Source organism: Pyrus communis, chromosome 2 (genome assembly GCF_963583255.1).
Source record: "Pyrus communis chromosome 2, drPyrComm1.1, whole genome shotgun sequence".
Classification (NCBI taxonomy): domain Eukaryota; kingdom Viridiplantae; phylum Streptophyta; class Magnoliopsida; order Rosales; family Rosaceae; genus Pyrus; species Pyrus communis.
In genome coordinates, this window is record NC_084804.1 from 2,041,137 (window position 1) to 2,063,057 (window position 21,921).

Here is a 21,921-nt window from a genome sequence, read left to right on the forward strand (position 1 = left end):
ATGAAGGGGAACTTTGCTAGGCTTTGATACCAAATTAAAGAAAGAGCTAGGTAGGTTCTGGGATGTATGCGAGAATGTGTGAAGAAGCAATACGGCTGAATATTTTCATATATTTTACAGAGGCTAGGTAAGCCATATATACAAGTACAAGATAGAAGAGTCAAACCCTAATTCTAATCCTATAAAGATACAATCCATAATTCATGGAATAACCTTTCCTAGTTTAGACAAACACAATATTATACATTGATTACAATATATTCTTAATAATTATCGACAGTCCTATTTATCACTAGATGAGTTAAATTTTGAGATTTGTGCCTATCTACTACACAGATCTCAAAATTTAAATTCATATAATGGTAATAAATAGGATGGTAAGCAACGTCAGCACTTGAGGGTGATGAGCAAAAATATTGCCTCAACCACAATTGTGGTTTGTTTCTAGATTTTTCACTAACATTCCATGACAACAATCTTAAGATATTTATTTAGATATTCTAGATAGTGCAGCGCTCTGACTTTTGACTTGTAAATTTGAGTAGGGACTTCAATGAGCTGGGGATGTTCTCTTTCAAACACGTATTCTTTTACTATCGTCCTTCGAGAAGTGATATGGTGACTTCATTTGCAGACCAAACATGGTTATGGTGTGGTTGAATATCAGATAGAGAGTTTTGGAAGGTGAATGTAGGCTGCTTAGGCTGCGCACGATCTGTCTCACTCCTTAGCATGAAAACCACATCTGCAATGGTTGGCCTATCTGCAGCATTGTTTTGCACGCAAAGAAGCCCGATATGCATGCATCTCATCACTTCTGATGCCGAATATGAATCTTCCAATACTTCATCTACAAAGTCCAATCCCTTGCCTTCATTCCATAAGTTCCATGCCTGAAAAAAGTTATATATGTTGGCTACAATTGCTAGACTGAACTGCTGCATCGAGTTTTCGTAGAGGAACTTACATAAGCTAGGATACCTAGCTCTTGTTCCTTGTAAAAGGAGCTGGTATTCTTTCTGCCGGCGATAATCTCCAATAGCAAGACCCCAAAGCTATAGACATCAGATTTTTCAGAAAATATCCCTCTCATGGCGTACTCTGGAGACATATAGCCACTGCACAGGCAAATTCAGTCCCACTTAATTGACAATTATGAGCTATTTATGTGTTAAACTTTAGTTGGTGAACGACGATTATGAGAATAGGAAGAAATGATGCTTACAGAGTTCCCACCACCTTCTGAGTGTTTTCTAAATTATGCGTCCCTTGAACGATGCGTGCCAGTCCAAAATCTGAAATTTTCGGGTTCATGTTCTCGTCCAAGAGAATATTACTGACCTTCAAATCTCTATGTATTACCTTCAAACAGGAATCATGATGGAGATAAAGAAGTCCTCTAGCGACACCTTGAATAATATTGAAGCGTTTAGCCCAATCAAGCACTGCTCTTCTCATTGGATCTGATCGGTGCACATATTGGAAATGTAACCAATAATGCCATCCATAAGTACAGTGTGTAGATTGGTCTGATATATTACATTAAAGTCGATTTTGAGGTCTAGATACTGAAACCAACAGATGATATTGAAAGATAGGTAACAAGGAGAAATTGTAGCAAGACACAAAGATGCCGGTGAAAGAAAACTAACCGAATAGAAGAGTATCCAAGCTTCTGTTTGGCATGAACTCATAAATCAGTAACTTCTCGTCATCTTTAATGCAGCAACCCATGATCCTAACAAGATTTTTATGTTGGAGTTTAGAGATCAACATCACTTCATTCTTGAATTCTTCTATGCCTTGCCCCGAGCTACTAGACAGTCTTTTTACTGCTATTTCCTTCCCTTCTTGTAGCTTTCCCTAAAAAGAACGAAAAGTTAACCACTGAATTCATGCCTGTATCTTGCAGTGGTAGGCTTGTGGCCAGTGTCGTAATACAACATTTCCCTTTAGAAATAGCAAAATAATCAAAATAATCACCTTGTAAACAGGGCCAAATCCTCCTCCCCCAAGTTTGTTGTTGATGCTGAAATTGCTGGTAGCAATTAATATGCTATCAAAATCATAGATTATAAGCTCTGATGGATCATGTTTTCTTATAAGTTCTTCGAGAGTGTCCCTTGAATTCTTAGTCGTGTCATTCAATTCAATGCGCATTGTTGTTACTTTGATGTTTCCTGATTTTGCAAATATAACAACCAAATTCAGAGTCAGAGAAACAAAAACGAAGTTATACTGATTTGGTTAATACAAAGATCGTGTTAATACATTGATTACATGCCTCTATTTCATTATCTTACCCTTTTGTTTAGCGTGTAACCTGCGCAAACCGAACACTACTGCAGCGATACTGATAAAACATATAGATGTAAGGCTGACAATTAACTTTGTTTGCTTTTCTTCACCTGAAAAAAAGGAATTTGTATTACTGTTATACAAGATAGAAAAGAAGGTATATTGCTTAATAGAGTTGTGCAAGTGGATACTATCACTTACCAAATTCGGCATCTGCTAGGCGAATAAAAAGATCTACTCCACCAGTGGAAAACTGTTGAATATCTATAAGGTCCTGGGACCAGAATAAACAACCTATATTGGTAACATATGCATGAGCCAGGCAAGAACAATTATTTTGGCACTGCGTCCTGCAGCCTTGGGAATCCATATTCACAATATATTCATGAAAATCTGGTGGGTTTACGCTTTCTATTTTTTGAAACCCGTCTTCTTTTCCTCCTGAAGCAATTGGCTGACTTGTGTTACTCTCACAAAACAATTTGGCTTTCCTCACGCACCCTCCTGTCATGTTTCCCTTACTCCATTCCTCAAGTGACTTGGGTACGAACCCTTTCAAACACTTGCAGATTGGAGCTGTTAGAGAATCAGCAGCTTTGCAAACCCCAAAAGGTCCACATGTTCCGTAATAGTCGCATGGAGTCTTTTGGGCCTCCCAGTTAATACGCCAGTTCTCACCATGTTCCGATTCCATAGTCTTTAGTCTACCGTTCGAAGAGATATCCATATATACCAAATTTTTGTTATATGCACTACTATAGAAAAAGGACGCTGCTCCCTGTTGCTCATAATCAAGCACCATATGACCACTAAGATATTGATCATCCATTTCGGGTATGCCTATGAACTTTGATTTATCCCATGGACCGCTTCTCCAGTAGGGCGTTGATCCGTTAATCTGAAGGAATATCTGAGCTGGGATCTGTGGTGCCAATTCAACCAAGAATAACCCTCTTGATGGATCGTTCAAATTTTTCCAGGCAGTCAAGACATGCCGCTTTCCAGATTCACTATCAAATCCAATCAACATTCCAGGAAGAAATGTGTCACCAGGATAATCAAAGCTCTTCCATAATTGAGCTCCCATATCATCCGCAACAACGAGGTTTCCAGTGTCTAAAAGAACTGCAGCTGAGCTATATGATGACTCCGGAATATTGATTGACCATATAGATTTCCGTTTCCCATCTACAAGCTCAAGTTTCCCATTGTTAATTGCTAAACTAGCCAATGCGTCTGCAACTGCAAGAGGCTTTTCTCTGTTGGCAACCCACACAACTTTGTGAGGAAAAATATTCTTGTGCCATATTCCCACATACTTATTTTCGGAATTGTTGGGACTGAAGAAACCCAATTCGAAAATGTGGCTGGGGGAGACAAGAGTTTGTCCCTGCGCTAATGGTTGCAAAGAAGTTATGTTATATACCTCAGCACAATAATGCTGCGTCAGAAGCAAGCTTAAGAAGAATAGGAAGAACATGGAGGAATTCATAGCACTAAAAGCACTTTCGGTTCTACAATTCAGAAGAAAAAACTCCTTCAGTAGCAGATGGACCGCAGAACTTCAGGCGGAGAAGGCCCCTCTACCTTTACTGTTACACTTGGTATTGATGGTGCGGCCATTAATTGATTAATGATGATAATCCTTGGAGGTGATTGAGCAGCAAAAAAATAATCACCTGCAGAGAGAACTTTGAACTTGTCTTCGGCTGCTTCTAGATGTGATAATCGTATAAAAAATTTGCTTATATGACCAGTTAATCAGTTATTAATATAGTTTTCTTCACCCATATAGTCAATTTGACTAAATGTGCAATAGCATTGGATCAGACCGTTAAGAAGATGTTTTTTTAGCGAATTAAGGAGATGCATCTGACGAATACAACATCAACAATATGCATCAAACAAGTGTTTTCCAGTGCTATTTATCTTCGTAATCTGATTCTTCTTAGATAGTTTGAAATTAATTTTGTTTGAATAGCCGAGATTATAAAATTCTGTATTCTCATTCAGTAACTGATAATAAGCTCACATCTGTGTTTTCGATGAAAAAGAAGCTTCTAACAAATTGCCCGAAAACCAGCAGCTTACAATGAACTTTAACTAATCTAACTAATGAACAAAGAAATGATAGAACAGTCAATTTTAACCAATCTCACTTCGTTCTAGCGGATTCCGCGCAATCTTAATAAAGAGACAAATTATGTATCACATTTTGGAATGACCGGAAAGTCATTGCATTGTGATGCAAGAATTTCCTACCGTCCTACAATCATTTTTATCCGGTAGCTTCATATGGGGAGAAAATTCACAGACTATGGTTGAGGATCAGAACGGCCTGGTTCGCCGGCAGGGAGTTTTCGATCCACTAATCCAAACTACGGCTTGTGATGGCACCTCCGGTGTCAATCCAATAAAGATCAATCTCACCTTTCCCCGAAGTCAAGAAATTCGTCTATTGAATCTCAGCAGCATAAGCCGTGACGGAAATTTCCAGTTTGACATTTTATTTCAACAGCTGAGATTATAAAACTGGTTACTTTCATTCAGTAAATAATATAAGTTGACATCTGTGTTTTATACGGTGAAAGAAGCTTCTACACGAACTCTGACTGCAACCAATTTTGACAACCTGACTAATTAATATACAATACTGATAAACTAAGACTACGGCTAGTCTATTAACCAAACGGTCCAAACCTAACAACTCACGCGAGAGAGAGAGAGTTTGAGAGGTGCTTCTAGGAAGATAGTGGGCTGATTTTAATTATGATAATAAAACATAAAAAGATGAGGATTTTAATTAATAAACTAGTTCAATTTTTTTTTTGTTAAAATAACCGTAAGTATTGGAGATGCTTATGATAAATTGACCAGTTGTAGGAGTTTATGTCATTTGGCTAGCTGAAATAGCAAAAAACTAGTAAAAAACCCGTGGGTTACTACAAGACTTGAATGCACTAACCTTAACCACATGAATAATTTTCACACAATAATTTAAAAGACGGTGTAGTACGTAAGAACTAATGAAGTGAAATTTTGCTTGCTATATATGGATATGCATGCTATAAGAAAGCATTCATTTGTAGATCGTACTGTGCTAGCAGTATTATACTCATAGTTTCAAGTGGTCAGCCCACTACTTGGGGGAAAACTGAAAAAGGGAAACCAGAAACGTAGAAGACATAATATTTGAGCATCTGGCAGGAATAGTAAGTTTCTGAAAAAACTAGTTGAAGAACCGATTGAATGACTTTACACTTAACCCACTGGTTGAAGAGCAATTTTGGATTTTTGTTTGGTATTGTCGGACACTCCTCCACAAAGTCACTTCTTTTCCCTTCTTTTTTCTGATCACCCAGGTCGCAATTAACCTTAGAAGTCCTGAAATTAAACACAAAAACAAAATTCGATCAGCACGAAATATCAATTGGACGGGAGTCGAAAGCAAATCTATGACTTTAGCAAACATGCATATTATTTTCTTAGTCCAAATATGAATTTGACATCATCTCGTGTAAAACCACCAACCAATATCACCTCTCAAAGAAATTATACATAGAAGAAAACGAATGCTTACCCAACAATCTCTGAATTTAATTGCAGATTGTTCAATTGTGAACCGGAATCTGTGCTTTCTTTCCCTCTCGACTTTGAACTCTGCTTCATTTTTTACAAAAATCACAAATCAAATCAACAAAAATTAGTAAAAAACTTCATCTTGGTAATCGAAAAGCGAAGATTAAATACCCAAAATATACTAATAAACATTAAACACCATAATACATCCGGAAAAGCCCAAATTTCAAAAACCTAAACACCATAATTATATTGGGAAAAATCTTAAATCCTTCATTGCAACAAACCCCAAAACCCAATTACTGTTCCAGGTGGCATGCACAGTTTTTTGTTATAAGAAAAGAGTAACCCCAATCCCAAATTAAGCAGAGAAATCACTTCATAATCCCTAAATACTGGAAAGAAGGAATCTTTGAAAGGGAAGCTTCCGGGTGGCATACACAGATTTTTATTATAAGAAAAAAGTAACCCCAATTCCAAATTAAGCAGAGAAATCACTTCATAATCCCTAAATACTGGAAAGAATGAATCTTTGAAAGGGAAGCTCACCACTGCTATCATAGGGCGTGAGCACAGACAGCTTTGGAGGCTGCAAACAAAAACCCCAAAAAACAAAAAACCAGGGTCTCCTGAAACTGAAAACAAAACCAAATTAAACAACCACACGTAGAATCACAGGCTACAAACAAAACCCCCAACACAATCCCAAATGGAAGGAAAGGGTAAATGCAAGAAGAAGAGATGTGACAGAGGGAGAGATACAATCCCTCAACCCCACCCTCTCTGTGCAGCCAACACACTTGTTCCCTCAACCCTACCCTCAAACCGAGCACCCAATCAACTCTCTTTCTGTCCCCCCTAATCGTGCACCCGCCCTCACCCTTTCTCTGCAACCAACCCCCTCCCCTATCTCCCCCAAATCACGCCCCCACAACATCCCATCGGTGAAGAATCAAATCCAAAAGTAAATTGCAGTTACCTATTATGGTAGGATTAAAATAAGAATCTCCAAATAGAAAGACAAAGGATATAATACAACAGATAGCTCACCAAAAAGGTGTAGCCCTTTCACAATGGTGATACATTTCTGCTTATTACACATGGCTTTTTCAATTGTAATTTCTTGCTTCTCCTGTAGAAATAAAAACACAACAGAACAGATTTCATTAACCACTCATACCTATTCCATCTCTATCTATATATAAATATTGATTATGATCACATTTTGATCATCGACATAAAATACAAATCATTGTATATTTGCACAATCAAATATTTATGGAACTCACAACCGAGAGCCAGAGCTTCAATTCCTGTGAAACCACCCTTCTCTCAAACCCTTGGCGACAAATGCTTACATCATCTATACTGTAAACTTGATCAATCAATCAAAGATTTATAAAACTTTTGAATTTTAACTTCAATTACAACATGCAGACCGAAAATTGATCCAAATCAAAGTTGAAGAATCCTAATAAGAACAAAGGCGCTAAACTATAGAACTTGGGTATTTCTTAAAACCCCAAACCCATGATATTTTAAATCCTTAAATTTTCTGAGCACCGAAACAATATCAAACTAACATGATTAAAGAAATTGCTAATTACAAATGGGGAAAACTACAGCCCATGGGTAGTTCCTAAAATCCCATCATGTTTTCAATTCCAAAATTTCTCGTCATTTAGGAAACCCACTAAGCTTGTCTGCCCTGTACTGTGCACCTAATAATGGAAAGAAAAAAATAAGATAAAAAAATTACATAGCTATTGGGCCATAACTGCATCCTATCTAAAACGCACTAAAATGCCAGAGATAAAGTTTGGAACTCAGCATTGTATAACATTTACAGATGACAACCAATGTAAATTTGTGAAAAGCGAAACCACCCCATTGTTTTGAATGTTGTTATTTTGGAAAACCTTGCAAATCACAATGAATAGCATCTGATAACCTTAAATAGGGATTTCAACTCACCATCCTCCTTTAGCACAGAGCAACTCGCTTCCTTAGCAAAGTAACAAACCGGAATAACACACTCCTGTTGAAGAATGTATCCATTGCCAAAAGAAAGTGCACATTAAAGAGCACCAAAAAGCCAAACACTTTCAAGACTGTCAAACAAATTTCAGTTCAAGGGTTTGAACCCATTGATCTTACTGCAAACATACAAAGGACAGAAGTAAAAACGCAGAACGAATACTCTTAAAAATACAAACTTAAAATATTACCCATCATGCTAGCCGCTTCTTCTAACAGAATTACTTTCACCTTTCTAATATCATAGTATTTTTTTTCATTTCTGTAATCAATATCGTCCAATCTTTGAATTTTTCATTAAATTGGATGGTAGAGTGTAGAGCCTAAAAAATGTTAGGCAGGCTGCTACAAAGATAGTAAAGCCCAACGGCTCCATCTAACTCGCCAATTGCTAAACGTTAAATTTCTTGAACTACACCTATGACAAATACCCCAACAGTTAGAGAACACTGGACATTCGTTGTACTCAATCTACATATATCCCAGGACCAAGAGAGTTATGAAGAAACAGAAATGAAACTGTACAGCAGGTATACAGCAGGGAACAAACACTATGAAACTGGCACTCAAGTACTGTAAGGAAAATCAGATTAGCATTCATCTAACCAGAGCTTCTAGCTGCTAACAATTAGTTGTTAAAACCCTAACACTAATCAAGCAATCCTGCACATATATCTAGCATTCTTCGCATCCCGCCACTAATAAAATGCATTCAAGCGCGTAGTAGCAGCTTACGTATGATAAACAGAAAAAGGAAATGGAAACATGAGTTTAGTAAAAATGAGAATAAATCAAATAAAGCCGAAAAAGAAAGACTGGTACAAGAGCTGCATAAATTAAATAGCCTTCTACAACATACAAAAGAGATTGAGAAATCTAATTCAGCAATTCCTTTTCCTAATTAGGTCTGGTAATTTAGCCAAAACCTTAGTACATCCTTTAAAAAATAAAACTCACAGCCCCTGTTTGGTTGCAGAGAAAACGAAGTATGGAAAAATAGACAATATATTTCCATTAAATTACTCAGTTAAATCAAATAACAGGTCCTTTCCATGAAATGAAAAACAAATCATTCAGAATTATATAACAATTACTAAACTAAGTAAACCTTGAGGCCTTGGAGATAATCTAATGTCCAACGTACGAACTCTTCAAATACCTAACTTGCAACCGGCAACACAAATCCTGTGGCAGCTCGTGCTCCCACCACAAACACACGACCAGGTCCATCATCCTGATAAAATAAAATAAAAAATTCCAGGAACCACCATCATATCCAGTTAGTCAAATTTCAGCTCCAAGTGAATTAAAAATAATATTTACTCTATAAGCACAAGAAGGGGCATGTAGAGAGAGAATTCTTACCAAGTACCAGGGAACTTCTTTACTCATTGAAAGCATCAAAGCATAATCCTGTATCCATGAGCCAGCACCATTGTGTTTCAAAAAAATGTTGTTCTGCCTGAAGAAGATAAACAATATAGTTAATTACCAATCACACGAAAACACAACCAACGAAAGCATCCAAATATGTTCTTTAGAGTTATGATTTGTGTACTGTTTCCTCCACAACTACACCTCGTAAAACAGTGAACTCACAGTTGATGGGGGTTTCAGAGCTAACTCTCCCCGAAACTGCAACCACCAATGGCAATCTACATTCAGAATCCAACAATTTTGCTGAAAAGTCAAAGTAGAAATCAACTCTACTTCAGGGAACAAATCCAAACAAACTAACGGCTAGCACCAGAAAAGTAAATAAATCTATAAATCTTCTCCCACCAAATGTTCCACATGAAAATGCATTTGATTCAAGCAAGGCACCAAAACAAAAAAAAATGAAGCAAAAACTAATCTTTCAGTTTCGAAGAAAGGCGCATACCCAATTCCTTTAACTGATTAATCCGAGTGGCAGATTTAAGAATCTCTGCATCCCTGTGTAATCACAAAACACCAAAGTTCAACATACCAACAAAAAAAAGTTACTGACAACTTAGAAATGTGCAATTTGATCATCAGTAAAGCTAATTTGATATCGAAAAACAGAGAGAATAAACTGACCTGCCACTGCTCCTGCCAAGAAGGTAAAGAGCAGCTCCACTCAGACAACAACTCAATCCACCCCAAGGTAGCATTTTTAACCACCGCAACGATCGATAAACTAATTCCAAACCCTTGCGCTATTGCCCTCCGCCTTGTTACGCAATACCGGTAGAACCAGGGCTCAAAAACCGGACCCAGAAAGAAATCATACGCGAAAGACTGATCTTTTACGGTGAATTTGATGGAAAGATATGGAATTGAAGTGGGAATTAGGGATTTTGGGAGAGAAAGAGGGTGATATTATAGGGAAATAGGAAGTCGCAAAGAAAGGGTTCTGGAAAATTTCTGTTTGTTTTCCGGAAAGTTGAAGAGGAAGGAAATTGGGAAGGGGGATTAGGGAATTTACAGTGAGCGAGCGGGGGGAGGTCATATTGTAGGGAAATAGGAACTCGCAAAGGAAGGGTTCTGGAATTTTCTGTTTGTTTCCCGGGAAAGTTGAAAATGAAAGAAATTGGGAGGGGAGATCGGAGCTTAGGGTTTCAGGAAGCAAACGGAAGACGAAGTGCATTTCCATCCCCCACCCTTTCTACGATGGTCGACACATACCCGTAGCTCCCATCTCTCTCCAATCCGTCAGTCCCTCTGTCCCCCTCCTCTCCTCCCCCCAACAACCTTCTGACCGATGCATCAACCACAGGACACCCGGCCCCATGTCCCTCCCGAAAATCCACACCCGAAATCCCGGCGAACCTCTCCCTCTCAACCCTTCTGTCGCCCTTCCCTCTCTCTCCCCGAGTCAAAAGCCCAGATCCAGCCCAAAGAGTGAAGACCCGTTCTTAAGCCCAGTGGCTATCTTGTAAATGAAGCGAAGTTTGGGCTGAAATCAGCGCGGTGGTAAACTCAGGCAAAATTTCGGAGTGCGATTCGCCCCCCTACTTTTTTTTGTTTTTTTGGGATAAAACCTTTTGCCAAGAAATGAGACAATTTTATTTCAAACACACACTAGATAACAAAGAAAGGCCCACATACAAAAAAGTACCAGACACACAAATTGACTCCCAACAAAGTTCAACAAAAGAGCCCAACACTAGAGACAAAACAAAAGACGTTTCTTGACCCTAGCATCCATCGCCTTCAAAGTTTTCCCGATCAACCCAGAACCAATCTTCCTGCCAATGCCAAATCCAATCGAGCAACTCCACGGAACCCAACCACGAAAGCTGTCTTGATTGCCCCAATCTCAGCTAGAAGTGGAAGAAGTCTATGGGAACACCCCAAACGACAGTGCCATAGAAGGCAGACAGAGAGAGGGAGGTGGTGTTGTAAACACCCGAGCCGATTAGGCCACCAAAGCTCTACACACCCTCTCAAAAGATTGCAAAAATTTGCGTTGAAATTTGACTACAAATCGAATTGAAAGTATTTGGGGAAGATAGGCTTTGGGTAGAAACATTTTGGTTGAATCAGGAAGAACTGGGGAGAAAACTAACGTAAAAACTAAGAAATAGACAGCGAAATGAAAAGCTCTCTTCCGACCCCCACCACAGCGAGGGTCGTCGGCAACGATGTTATACGGTGGAGAAATTACTCACACAGATGGTGGAAAAGACTCTCAAGAAGAGAGAAGGAACTCTCACATGGAGAGAATTTGAATTTTCCCCAAGATCCTTTGTTCTCCCCCCTACTTTAGACTAAAGCAATTAGTATTGAAGATCTTTTGATCATTCTTACTATTCAGTTTAAAAGATTTTAACATTTTAAAGTAATTTGTATACTAATTAGAATTTAGAATAGATTTAAATTAAGATATAAATATTTTACAAACAACAAAGTATAGTTAATAATTGACCATTGTTTGTCAAGCAATTAAATTAATAGCACACAACCGCACAAGTATTTTTTTTTTTTTTAAGCACAACAATACCAAACTAGTCCTAACTTGACTTGTAGGTGTAAGAACTTTTCAAAATAATGGTCGAAATTCGTCGCATTGTGATGCGACGGTATGGGATTGCTTATCGTCCTGCAATCATTGTTATGGTAGCGTTATCCACAGAGAAAATGTTGTTGTAATGTGGGTGAGGATCATAGACTGATGGGTTTTCGAAATTTGTAAATATAGGCTGCTTAGGTGGTGGAAGATCCTTCTCATTACTTAGCGCGAAAACTACATCCAGCATGGTAGGCCTATCTGCAGCCTTGTCCTGCACACAAAGAAGCCCGATATGCATGCATGTCGTTGCTTCTGATGAGGAATAAGAATCGGCCAACACTTCATCTACAAATTCCAATCCCCTGCCTTCATTCCATAAGTGCCATGCCTGACAAAATTCATATATATTGGCCACAATTTCTAAACTGATCTGCTCATAACTTCAAGTTTATCAGATTTAGAGTGTGAGCTTACATAAGATAGGAAGCCTAGCTGTTCTTCGTTGTGATAGAAGCTGGTACTCTTCCTACCCCCAAGAATCTCCAATAGCAAGACGCCGAAGCTATAGACATCAGATTTTTCAGAAAACATTCCGCCCATGGCATACTCCGGAGACATATAACCACTGACAAGCAATTCATTAATTAGTATTTAGCTATAATATTTCTTCTTTGTGTACTGTCTTAAGAAAAATGTTCTTCCATTAAGAGCCAAAGAAATGATGCTTACAGTGTTCCCACAACCTTGTGAGTATTTGCTGGACTCTGTGTTGCTTCAATGATTCGTGACAATCCAAAATCTGAAATTTTTGGGTTCATTTTCTCATCCAAGAGAATGTTACTGACTTTCAAATCTCTATGTATTATTTTCAAACAGGAATCACGATGGAGATAAAGAAGCCCTCTAGCGACACCCAGAATAATATTGAAGCGTCTACCCCAATCAAGCACTGCTCTCTGTGTTGGATCTAATCACAATACCCATTAAAAATGTACAATTTAAAACAAATAGAACAGAGATTACCAATACCTTAGTTAAAGAACGCGACAGCTAACGAAAAGAAATTGTAGCAAGACATAAAGAGTGCCAGTGAAAGAAACTAACTGAATAGAAGAGTATCCAAGCTTCTGTTTGGCATGAACTCATAAATCAGTAACTTCTCGTCGTCTTTATCGCAGCAACCCAAGATCCTAACAAGATTTTTATGTTGGAGTTTGGAGATCAACAGCACTTCATTCTTGAACTCTTCCATGCCCTGCCTTGAGCTACTAGATAGTCTTTTTACCGCTATTTCCTTCCCTTCTTGCAGCTTACCCTACACGAGGCCGGCGAAAAATTAATCATTAGATTCATATCTGTATCTTGCAGTTGTATACTTGTAGGCTTGTAGCTGTTGTGATAATATAGTATAGATAGAGAAAAAAATGAATGCGCAATCACCTTGTAAACAGGGCCAAATCCTCCTTCCCCGAGTTTGTTTGTGATACTGAAATTGTTCGTTGCGATTAATATGCTATCGAAATTATAGATGAACAGCTCTGATGGATCATGATTTCCAATATATTCTTGAAGAGTGTCTCTTCCGTTCTCAATTGTATCAGTTAATCTGGCGTTTCCTGATATGGAACACAAGAATCAAAAACCAAGTCAGATCAGCGGACTAACAAATAATTCAGATCAAACCAAGCATTTTTTGCTAGTTTTTTCATATCATTCACATCCATCTCATTCTCTTACCCTTTTTATTATTAGCTTGCAACCTGTGGAAACCAAACCATACAGCACCCAAGATACTAATCAAACAAATTGCTGCAAGGCTGGCAATTAACTTTATTGGCTTTCCTTCACCTGAAAAAATTGTTTTTGTAACAGAGAAGTTGTGTAAAGCATATAGCTAGCTAATTGGAGCTGTACAAACGATGTTATTATTTACCTAGTTCTGAGCGGTCCAGGCGAATAAAAATATCTTCTCCGCCATAGGCAAATTCCTGTATATCAAGAAGGTCCTTAGACCAGACCAAACAGCCTATGTTATCAACATGTGCATAAGCCAGGCAAGAACAATTTTTTAGGCACTGTGTCCTGCATTTTGGTGCATCTGAAGACTTGATATATTCATGAAAATCTGGTACTTTTAACTGCGTCATCTTCAAAAACCCGTCTTCATTTCTTCTCGAAGCGGCTGACTGACTTGTATTAGTCTCACAAAACAATTTGGTTTGCCTCACACACCCTCCTGTCCTGTTTCCTTTGCTCCATTCCTCGTGTGACTTTGGTACAAACCCTTTCAAACACTTGCATATTGGAGTTGTTGGAGATTCAGAACGTTTGCAAACCCCAAAAGGTCCGCATGCTGCATACTTATCACATGAATTATTTTGTGATACAAAGTCAAGAATCCAGTTCTCTCCACGTTCCGAACACTTATGCAGCTTAAGTGTACCGTCTGAAGAGATGTCTACGTATTCCAAAGTGTCCCCGAAATTATAAGAATAATACTTTGTTCCTTCCTTTTCATTATCATCTAATCTGGATCCACTTGTATATCCATCATCTGAACCTGGTCGCCCGATGAACGTTGATTTATCCCATGGCCCGGTTCTCCAGTAGGGAGTTGATCCATTAATCCAAACTACAATCTGTGATGGCACCTGTGGTGTCAATCCAACCATGAACATCCCCGTCGATGGATCACTCTCACTTTTCCAGGAAGTCAGGAAATTCGTCTCTCCAGATTTGCTATCGAACCCCAGCAGCATATTTGGTAGAAGTGTGTCACTAGGATAATCAAAACTCTGCCACAACGGTTTAGCTCCGACATCATCATCTTTTACGACAAAGTTTCCGGTGTCTAAAAGAGATGCAGCTGAACCATTAGATAGCACCGAAATATTCGTTGACCAAAGAGGATTCTGTTTTCCATCTACAAGCTCCAGATTCCCCTTGCTGCTTATTCTCAAACTAGCCAAGGTGTCTGAAGCTGCAATCGGCTTTTCTCTGTTGGCCACCCATACAGCTTTTCGAGGAAAAATACTCTTGTGCCATATCCCCACATACTTATTATCACCGGAATTATTATTAGGACTGAAGAATCCCAATTCGAAAACCTGGCCGGGGGAGACAAGAGTTTGTCCCTCTGATAATGGTTGTGCAGGACTTATCTTGTAAACTTCGGCACAATGGTGCCGTGACAGAAGAAGCAAGCTGAAGAAGAATAGGAAGAACATGGAGGAATTCATAGCACTAACACTACTTTCGGTTCTAATTTGCATCTGAATGATTAAAAATTCCCTGAAAGGCAATACGATCAAACATTGAAACATTGAAATACTGTTTTGGGCTAAAATTCAGATGATGTTGAAAAGTCAGGTGGGTAATGAATGCCCACATAGAAACTGGTTAGATTTTCAATGCCCATAAAATCAATCTTGACTTGGGGGATGAAGAAATATTATATTGTCAAAGATGTGTGCTTGGAGTTGCTCTATAAATAGAGCACTCCGTATGTTTTCAATACAGAGCACAGAAAAAAAGAGATGAGGGAAGAGAAAGAGAGGAAGAGGAGAGGAGAGGAGAGAATAAATAGAGTTATCTTTGTACTCTTATTATTCAAATTATAATGAAAGCACTACTACTGTCCGAGGACGTACTCCAGTCACACTGACTGTAGAGGAACCTCGTAAATTTTGTTTCTTGTTTTATTTATTCCACTGTACACACATCGTCGATTTTACAACACGTTATCAGCACGAGAAACTCTTATGTCAGTGGAAAGCACAACACCATAAATCCGGTGAAGCACTATCCACCTCTCATCTCAGAATAAAAGGTATGTCCATTTTTCGTCTCTCCCACTGCGCCAGAAGCGCCCCACCGAATTCCGGTGAGAATTGAAATTTACGACCTGAAGTCGTCACAAGATGAGAAAACTCGTACTTGACAACTGGTTTCCAGAGATCCAGAAGAATCTCATCAGACTTGGAAACCCAGATCACGTTGTTTTCGACGGATCTTGAGAACTCCCATGAATACTTGGTTGTTTGAGATGGTGATGGCAAGAATGAATCCACACAGGCCTCCCTCTCTTGTGCCTTCGTCAACCCCACTGTCATCTATGTCTCTGTAAGGAGGTTCTTGCTTCACGATGCCATGTTCCCTGGGTCATGCAAGAACAACGCCAGTCTCTGAATTGAATTTGGGCAACCTCCATAACTATCCAGCTGGCCTTGTGTTTCGAGACTGGCAGAGACAGAGAAGAAGAAAAATAATAGAAAAGGGGGATTGATGGAATGGCAAGGCACATGTGAAGAAGAAAAAAAAAGGGATGTTGACTGCAACATAAGAAAAAAAAAAATATATATATATAAAAGGATTTGAATGTTGCATGACACCATTTGGTCAAAATAATATAAATAGGTTTATGTTGGTGCATGGCACCATGTTACAGAAATAAGAAAAGTAACAATAATAAGGTTTGAATAAGTGCTGACAAAAGAAAGAAAAATAATAAATAAAAGGAGGTATGATACTTCTTGTTATTTATGTGAATTGATGTTGGTTTAAAACCCTTTCACAAGTTCTATTTACTTTAAAGCAATTTATTTATCATGGACTGTTTTACCGCCTACTGCTTTAAGTTTTGATTTATGTGAATGATGCTGAATTAAAGCCCTTGTCACAAGCTTTATTTACTTAAATGCAATTTATTCATTATGGCTGGAATTACCGCCTATTGCTTTAATTTATTTATTGTACTTCTTTTTGTTACGATGAGTACATACTGGACCCGAAGTTCCTTGATCAGATCAGAACCTGCAGTTTCTTGATCCTCATCAAATAAAAATGATTGGACCTGAAGTTCCATCAAACAAAAAGATCGAGCATGAAGTCCTTTGATCCTCAAGATCAGGACATGAAGTTCCTTGATAAGTACCTTAAGTTTGAAGTGTCGTAGTGCCTCAACTTAATTGCAATAAAAGCCATAAGAGTCTCAGTCTACAGACTATTAAATAAGGACCAGAAGTTCCTTATGTCCATACTCAAAAATGGTTTAGCAGAAGCATTTATTAAGCGGATGAAATTGATTACCCGCGTTCTGTTGATGAAAATGAAATTGCCAATTTTCTACATAAGGACATGTCATTTTACATGATGCATTATTGATTTGGTTGAGACCTGTTGAAAACCATCAATACTTCTCAGTACAACTCGTGTTTGGGAACCAGCCAAACATTATACATTTACGAGTTTTTGGTTGTGTTATCTATGTGCCTATTGCACTGTCACAACATACTGAAATGAAGCATCATTGCGGATTAGGCATTGATGTTGAACATCATCTATCATTCAATATTTAAAACCCTTGACTGGGGATATATTTACCGCGTAGTTTGCAGACTGTCATTTTGATAAGATAATTTTCCCGCCGTTAGGGGGAGAAAATAACTTCGTTCCAGAAGAATGATAAGAAAAAAAAAAAAAAAAAAAAAAAACCGTTCCAGAAGAACGAAAAGAATTTGTCTTATTTTGATTCATGAAGCAATCAATATACAAACGAAGTGAGAATAATTAAATGATGCAACGATATGCAAATCAAATGCCAGATGCATTTAATGATGCAACTAAAGTGATGAAATCGCATATACTTGCTGCAAATGTGCCTACAAGAATTAATGTCCCTGTTGGACAAAATAATATGGCAGCAAATGATTTATCTGTTGCACGCCTGAAGCGTGGCAGACCCTCAAATTCAAAAGGTTTAGTCCTTCAAAAGAAGAAGAATATGGCACTACTAAAACTATTGCATTCCCGAAGCATAACTGTCGCATGTCAGACGCATGACAGTTGCCGTAAGGATACTTGTCCTGAAAAGGTCAATCCGCGGACATGGGAATATTGATGTCTCATGCATGAAGCATGATAGACGTATAAGTTCCAATGACTCAACTCCCGAAGTGGAGATTAAAATCCAAGCTCTATAACGCTCAAAAGGAGGTTATGATCCGCATTCTCTAAATTATAACTATCCTGGAAGAGATAGTGTAATGCCCTTGAAGAGGCAATGAATATCCCAAAAGAAATGAAAAGCTTTTATGCATGCGCATGCACATGAGAATATGGGATCAAAGATTGATGATAACCAATGATAATTTTGGTTTTTACAAGTAGCTACTAAATTCATCAATGAGCTGTGGTGATATTGAGTCCCGTTCTTTTTCTATCAACAAAATTATGGGCCAAAATGGATAAAGGCAAATCCATTACAATTTTGTAAGAACGTGGAAAAATAGACCTATATACTTGGATACAATACAAATAGCCAAAAGATGTTGAACCTAGAAGGTTACATATGGGCATTTGTAATACCATGAAATACATCCACATGATATGACACAAGGTTAGAAACGAGTTCATATAAATGGAGAATTATATACGAAGGGTTATGAGTCACCCACATCATATCTCCATAAGTAAATCCCTCAAATATACATGGAAGCGAATTGCTCTGTATAAATTCTAAAGGAAAATGTGTCATGAAATGTAGAAAATCCCTGAAGGATTCAAATTGCTTGAAGAAAGCCCCCGAAGGGTAAAGCATAAAATATGTACTCAATACCAATGGATGATATATACTGCCTTAGTGAGTACTTTCATTATGGTATTGTTGCAACATACTAAAATCTCTTGCAAGAGTTGATGATATTAAATTGGGACTCCTGAAGAGTCAAGAAAGATTATAAAGTGTTGAGAGAAATATTGTCTCGAACTGCAGAATCGAACAATATGCCAACACGAATCTTATCCATGATATTTATGATATTAAAGAATCATATGGATTGAAGATCATGAGTTAAATACTCAAATGATTTAGACACTAAGAATGATCATTTATCTTCGCGAGGGGTAAAGATAAATTGATATTTGGTCCAGAAGTACCACATCTTAGTAAAATATATGCTTTATTGTATTTAACACAATACACTGAATGAAATAAAGCTTATCTCCGAGAAATTACATACACATGAGTTAAAACAAACAAATAAGAGGGAACCTTCACAAAGGTTGCTCATGTGAAGGCTTAGTACTCGGAAGTACCCCAGAAGGGGAAGACACCAGAAGTTGATTATTTGTAGTCTCAATACTTGGTGGAACTCCAGACAGCTAAGACAATGGATGTCTTTGGAATAAAGACTCGAACCCCCGATTGTCATTTTGAGTCCGACATTCGGATTCTAGTAGCTGGTCGAGCGTTCTTTTCATGCTCGTAGAGTAATTATTTGCAAGCATATGTAACACTCTATTCTCATGCTTGAGCCCTCTAATCTCTTGTTTAAGACTTGCAACCTCAGCCATTAATGATTCAACTTGGTGAGTTCGAGCAAGTAGGCGCTGGTCCATATTGGATACAGAGCCTGCACATTGAACACTGAGAGCCAATGAGTCTTGAACGGCTGCCTCATCAGACCGGTTTGAAAGGATTCTGTTGTCCTTTGGAGTGAGAAGATCCCTGGCTACCACTGTAGCGGTTATGTTATTCTTCATCACAGAGTCCCCAACCGTAAGAGGACCATTAGAAGATGAGAAGGACGGGCGCCATATGTTATCCTGACGCTGCTCGTCTGTATCAATCTTTAGACTTAAATCTAAGCAAATATTAGATGGGCAAGCCATTTTCAGAAATGATGAAGGAAGTCAGATAAAATCTCAGAAGTGCAAGAAAGGGAAATTTCTGCAGGCAACAATTTTCTGAATGTTTTTGAACAAAATTGATATCTCTATAAAAGGGGGGGCAACAGGAACACTTATTCAAAAATCGAAGAGACACCGATTTTCGAATTTCAAAAGCCGGATTTCCCTGCATGACGTCTGTCAACATTTCTCAGACGCAATCTCAGCTCTTGGATATCACGTGCAACTTTGTCAAAGATCTCTGATAAAGTTGAAAACGCATGAATCTTACTGTTCTAATTACACCACAGTTGCTGACAAGAGTAAAGGCACAACACTACTACCTGTTATTGGGAAATCCATATATATGTCAACCTCTGTCCTCCATGGCAAGGCAGAACTGAAACATATCTAACTCTTCCTCATCTCCGAGAATGCATCTTTCACAAAGTATCTCGAAATACTCAGTTTTCTTCCTCTCCGAGAATACCTCTACAAACAAATCACACCAGAGTAAGAGTATCTCATATCATCAGGGACGAGAGTAAGAGTATCTCATATCATGCAATCTCCTTGTCCTTTCCTTTGTCCTTGTTCTTACCTGCCAAGACAAGGACAGAGAAAGCAATATGTCGGAACCTCCACTCAAACTTTCGCTGCCACCAAGAAGTGATGGTCCATTCAAATGCAAGGTTTGCATTCCACTCCTGTATCAGAGGACAAATACTACAAGAGAAGATGTCAAACCTGCATAAGGAAAATACCACTTCTGCAAGGGGAGCAAGTAAGGCAAGTGAAAATGATACATTGAAGCATATGGAGACAACCACAACAAACACATGTCAGTTCATCCCCGACAAAGCCTAAGATCACTTGTCACATGAAGCTCCTCATGGTCCAATTTCATTCAAGATCAAGCCTAGACGGTCTTTGAAGAAATCACAAGTCCGATTCAAGATCAAGTGTCCACCACCCTTGAATCAAATTCAGCTCCAGATAAAATAGGTAAATTTAGACATTTGGAGGAAGTCTAGCAGAAGACCCTCCAACCCAGTTCAAGAACAAGTCTGTGGAAAGTTAACAACAAGTGAAACACCTCATTGGGCAACTATCGCCGCTAAAAGACTAAAGCAGCAGGATCAATGATCAGCCTAAATAATTTGAAATAAGGGGAAGATACTCATCAAGGGGGAACATCTAAAAATAGATCAAGATCTTAATGAGGCAACTCATGTTGATATGTGGGCATCCAAGGGGAAGTGTTGAAAAGTCAGGTGGGTAATGAATGCCCACATAGAAACTGGGTAGATTTTCAATGCCCATAAAATCAATCTTGACTTGGGGGATGAAGAAATATTATATTGTCAAAGATGTGTGCTTGGAGTTGCTCTATAAATAGAGCACTCCGTATGTTTTCAATACAGAGCACAGAAAAAAAGAGATGAGGGAAGAGAAAGAGAGGAAGAGGAGAGGAGAGAATAAATAGAGTTATCTTTGTACTCTTATTATTCAAATTATAATCAAAGCACTACTGCTGCCCGAGGACGTACTCCAGTCACACTGACTGTAGAGGAACCTCGTAAATTTTGTGTCTTATTTTATTTATTCCACTGTACACACATCGTCGATTTTACAACAGATGAAATAAATTTCTCAATAGTATGTGGATGGTAAACTTCAACTAATGCAGTCAAAGTCATGCAGAAGACTTTGATATAGATTTTGGTTCCTTCGGGACACACCTAACGTTCATTATGAGAATGCTACCACTAGTTTCTCACTCACGTGGCGAACTGAGAGCAGTTGGATCTCCTGCAGACCGAAAATATCATATATATATGTATGTATGTATGTATGTATAGGGTAAATATGATTGTTGGGGTGCCTAATCCATGAACGGTGAACGGGACAAGATACAGTAAGTAGATCATTACCGGTGCTACAATGTGTTTGTACTGCTGTTTAAATGTTGGTTTCTAAGAATTAAAGTGCTTTTGTTCATGATTTTTTTTGGTAGTTTCAAATTTTACATCTTGACAATTTTATCTTATTAGCCGAGATAAGCATCCGCCTTGATCAAAATAGTTACAGAAACAAGTCAAAGGCAATCTGCATTGCGGGCAGTGTCATCTCTTTGTTTGTCGATTCATATCATGCTTGCCATTGCCATGCAAGTGTGATTTCCACATGCATGATCCATTCGTATTTATAGAGGAAAATGTAAGAAACTTAATGTGAGTTTCATCAAACATTTGACAGTGTAATATTATAAGTTAAGTGAGTTATATATATTGAATTTAGCCTAACTAATGCACTAATGCAGTTTCCGGAATTAAGACTTGGACAGGTTAGTGTCGTCAACC

General features: G+C 38.3%; 3 protein-coding genes across 13 annotated transcripts; all 3 read right to left on the reverse strand.

Moving 5' to 3' along the window:
• Positions 1–521: 521 nt before the first annotated feature.
• LOC137725856 (G-type lectin S-receptor-like serine/threonine-protein kinase At1g61480) lies at positions 522–3,790 on the reverse strand. Its single transcript, XM_068464669.1, has 7 exons — positions 2,500–3,790; positions 2,304–2,408; positions 1,984–2,180; positions 1,653–1,863; positions 1,226–1,463; positions 968–1,118; positions 522–893 (listed from the first exon to the last, which is right to left on the reverse strand). Exons 1-7 carry the CDS (start codon positions 3,788–3,790, stop codon positions 594–596), a joined length of 2,493 nt encoding a protein of 830 aa, XP_068320770.1. The 3' UTR covers positions 522–593.
• A 1,537-nt stretch (positions 3,791–5,327) lies between these two features.
• LOC137725857 (E3 ubiquitin-protein ligase SP1-like) lies at positions 5,328–10,679 on the reverse strand. Of its 11 annotated transcripts, none has more exons than XM_068464670.1 (9): positions 9,976–10,062; positions 9,797–9,849; positions 9,280–9,376; positions 9,023–9,148; positions 7,852–8,033; positions 6,928–7,009; positions 6,427–6,512; positions 5,879–5,961; positions 5,328–5,682 (listed from the first exon to the last, which is right to left on the reverse strand). In XM_068464670.1, exons 5-9 carry the CDS (start codon positions 7,852–7,854, stop codon positions 5,430–5,432), a joined length of 507 nt encoding a protein of 168 aa, XP_068320771.1. In that variant the 5' UTR covers positions 7,855–8,033; positions 9,023–9,148; positions 9,280–9,376; positions 9,797–9,849; positions 9,976–10,062; the 3' UTR covers positions 5,328–5,429. The 11 variants fall into 11 exon arrangements, with proteins under 11 accessions (XP_068320771.1, XP_068320777.1, XP_068320772.1 ...); XM_068464676.1 differs by adding an exon at positions 7,167–7,240 and having other exon boundaries at positions 7,852–9,148; XM_068464671.1 differs by adding an exon at positions 9,514–9,569 and having other exon boundaries at positions 7,852–9,148.
• Positions 10,680–11,823: 1,144 nt separating this feature from the next.
• Positions 11,824–15,239, reverse strand: LOC137725908 (G-type lectin S-receptor-like serine/threonine-protein kinase At1g61550). The gene is made up of 7 exons (XM_068464747.1): positions 13,824–15,239; positions 13,628–13,738; positions 13,331–13,506; positions 12,995–13,205; positions 12,620–12,857; positions 12,365–12,515; positions 11,824–12,278 (listed from the first exon to the last, which is right to left on the reverse strand). The coding sequence occupies exons 1-7, from the start codon at positions 15,211–15,213 to the stop codon at positions 11,973–11,975; spliced, it is 2,583 nt and encodes an 860-aa protein (XP_068320848.1). The 5' UTR covers positions 15,214–15,239; the 3' UTR covers positions 11,824–11,972.
• Positions 15,240–21,921: the final 6,682 nt, after the last annotated feature.

Coding starts and splice junctions, on each gene's coding strand:
- LOC137725856 (XM_068464669.1), bottom strand. CDS start 3,790: ATGAATTCCTCCATGTTCTTCCTATTCTTCTTAAGCTTGCTTCTGACG. Junction 2,409..2,499: donor CCTAGCAGATGCCGAATTTG/GTAAGTGATAGT, acceptor CCTTTTTTTCAG/GTGAAGAAAAGCAAACAAAG. Junction 1,119..1,225: donor CAGAAGGTGGTGGGAACTCT/GTAAGCATCATT, acceptor TTGCCTGTGCAG/TGGCTATATGTCTCCAGAGT.
- LOC137725857 (XM_068464670.1), bottom strand. Junction 5,962..6,426: donor CACGCCCTATGATAGCAGTG/GTGAGCTTCCCT, acceptor TAAAAAATGAAG/CAGAGTTCAAAGTCGAGAGG. Junction 5,683..5,878: donor TTAAATTCAGAGATTGTTGG/GTAAGCATTCGT, acceptor GTTTAATTTCAG/GACTTCTAAGGTTAATTGCG.
- LOC137725908 (XM_068464747.1), bottom strand. CDS start 15,213: ATGTTTCAATGTTTGATCGTATTGCCTTTCAGGGAATTTTTAATCATT. Junction 13,206..13,330: donor GATTTGGCCCTGTTTACAAG/GTGATTGCGCAT, acceptor GGCCTCGTGTAG/GGTAAGCTGCAAGAAGGGAA. Junction 12,516..12,619: donor CACAAGGTTGTGGGAACACT/GTAAGCATCATT, acceptor ATTGCTTGTCAG/TGGTTATATGTCTCCGGAGT.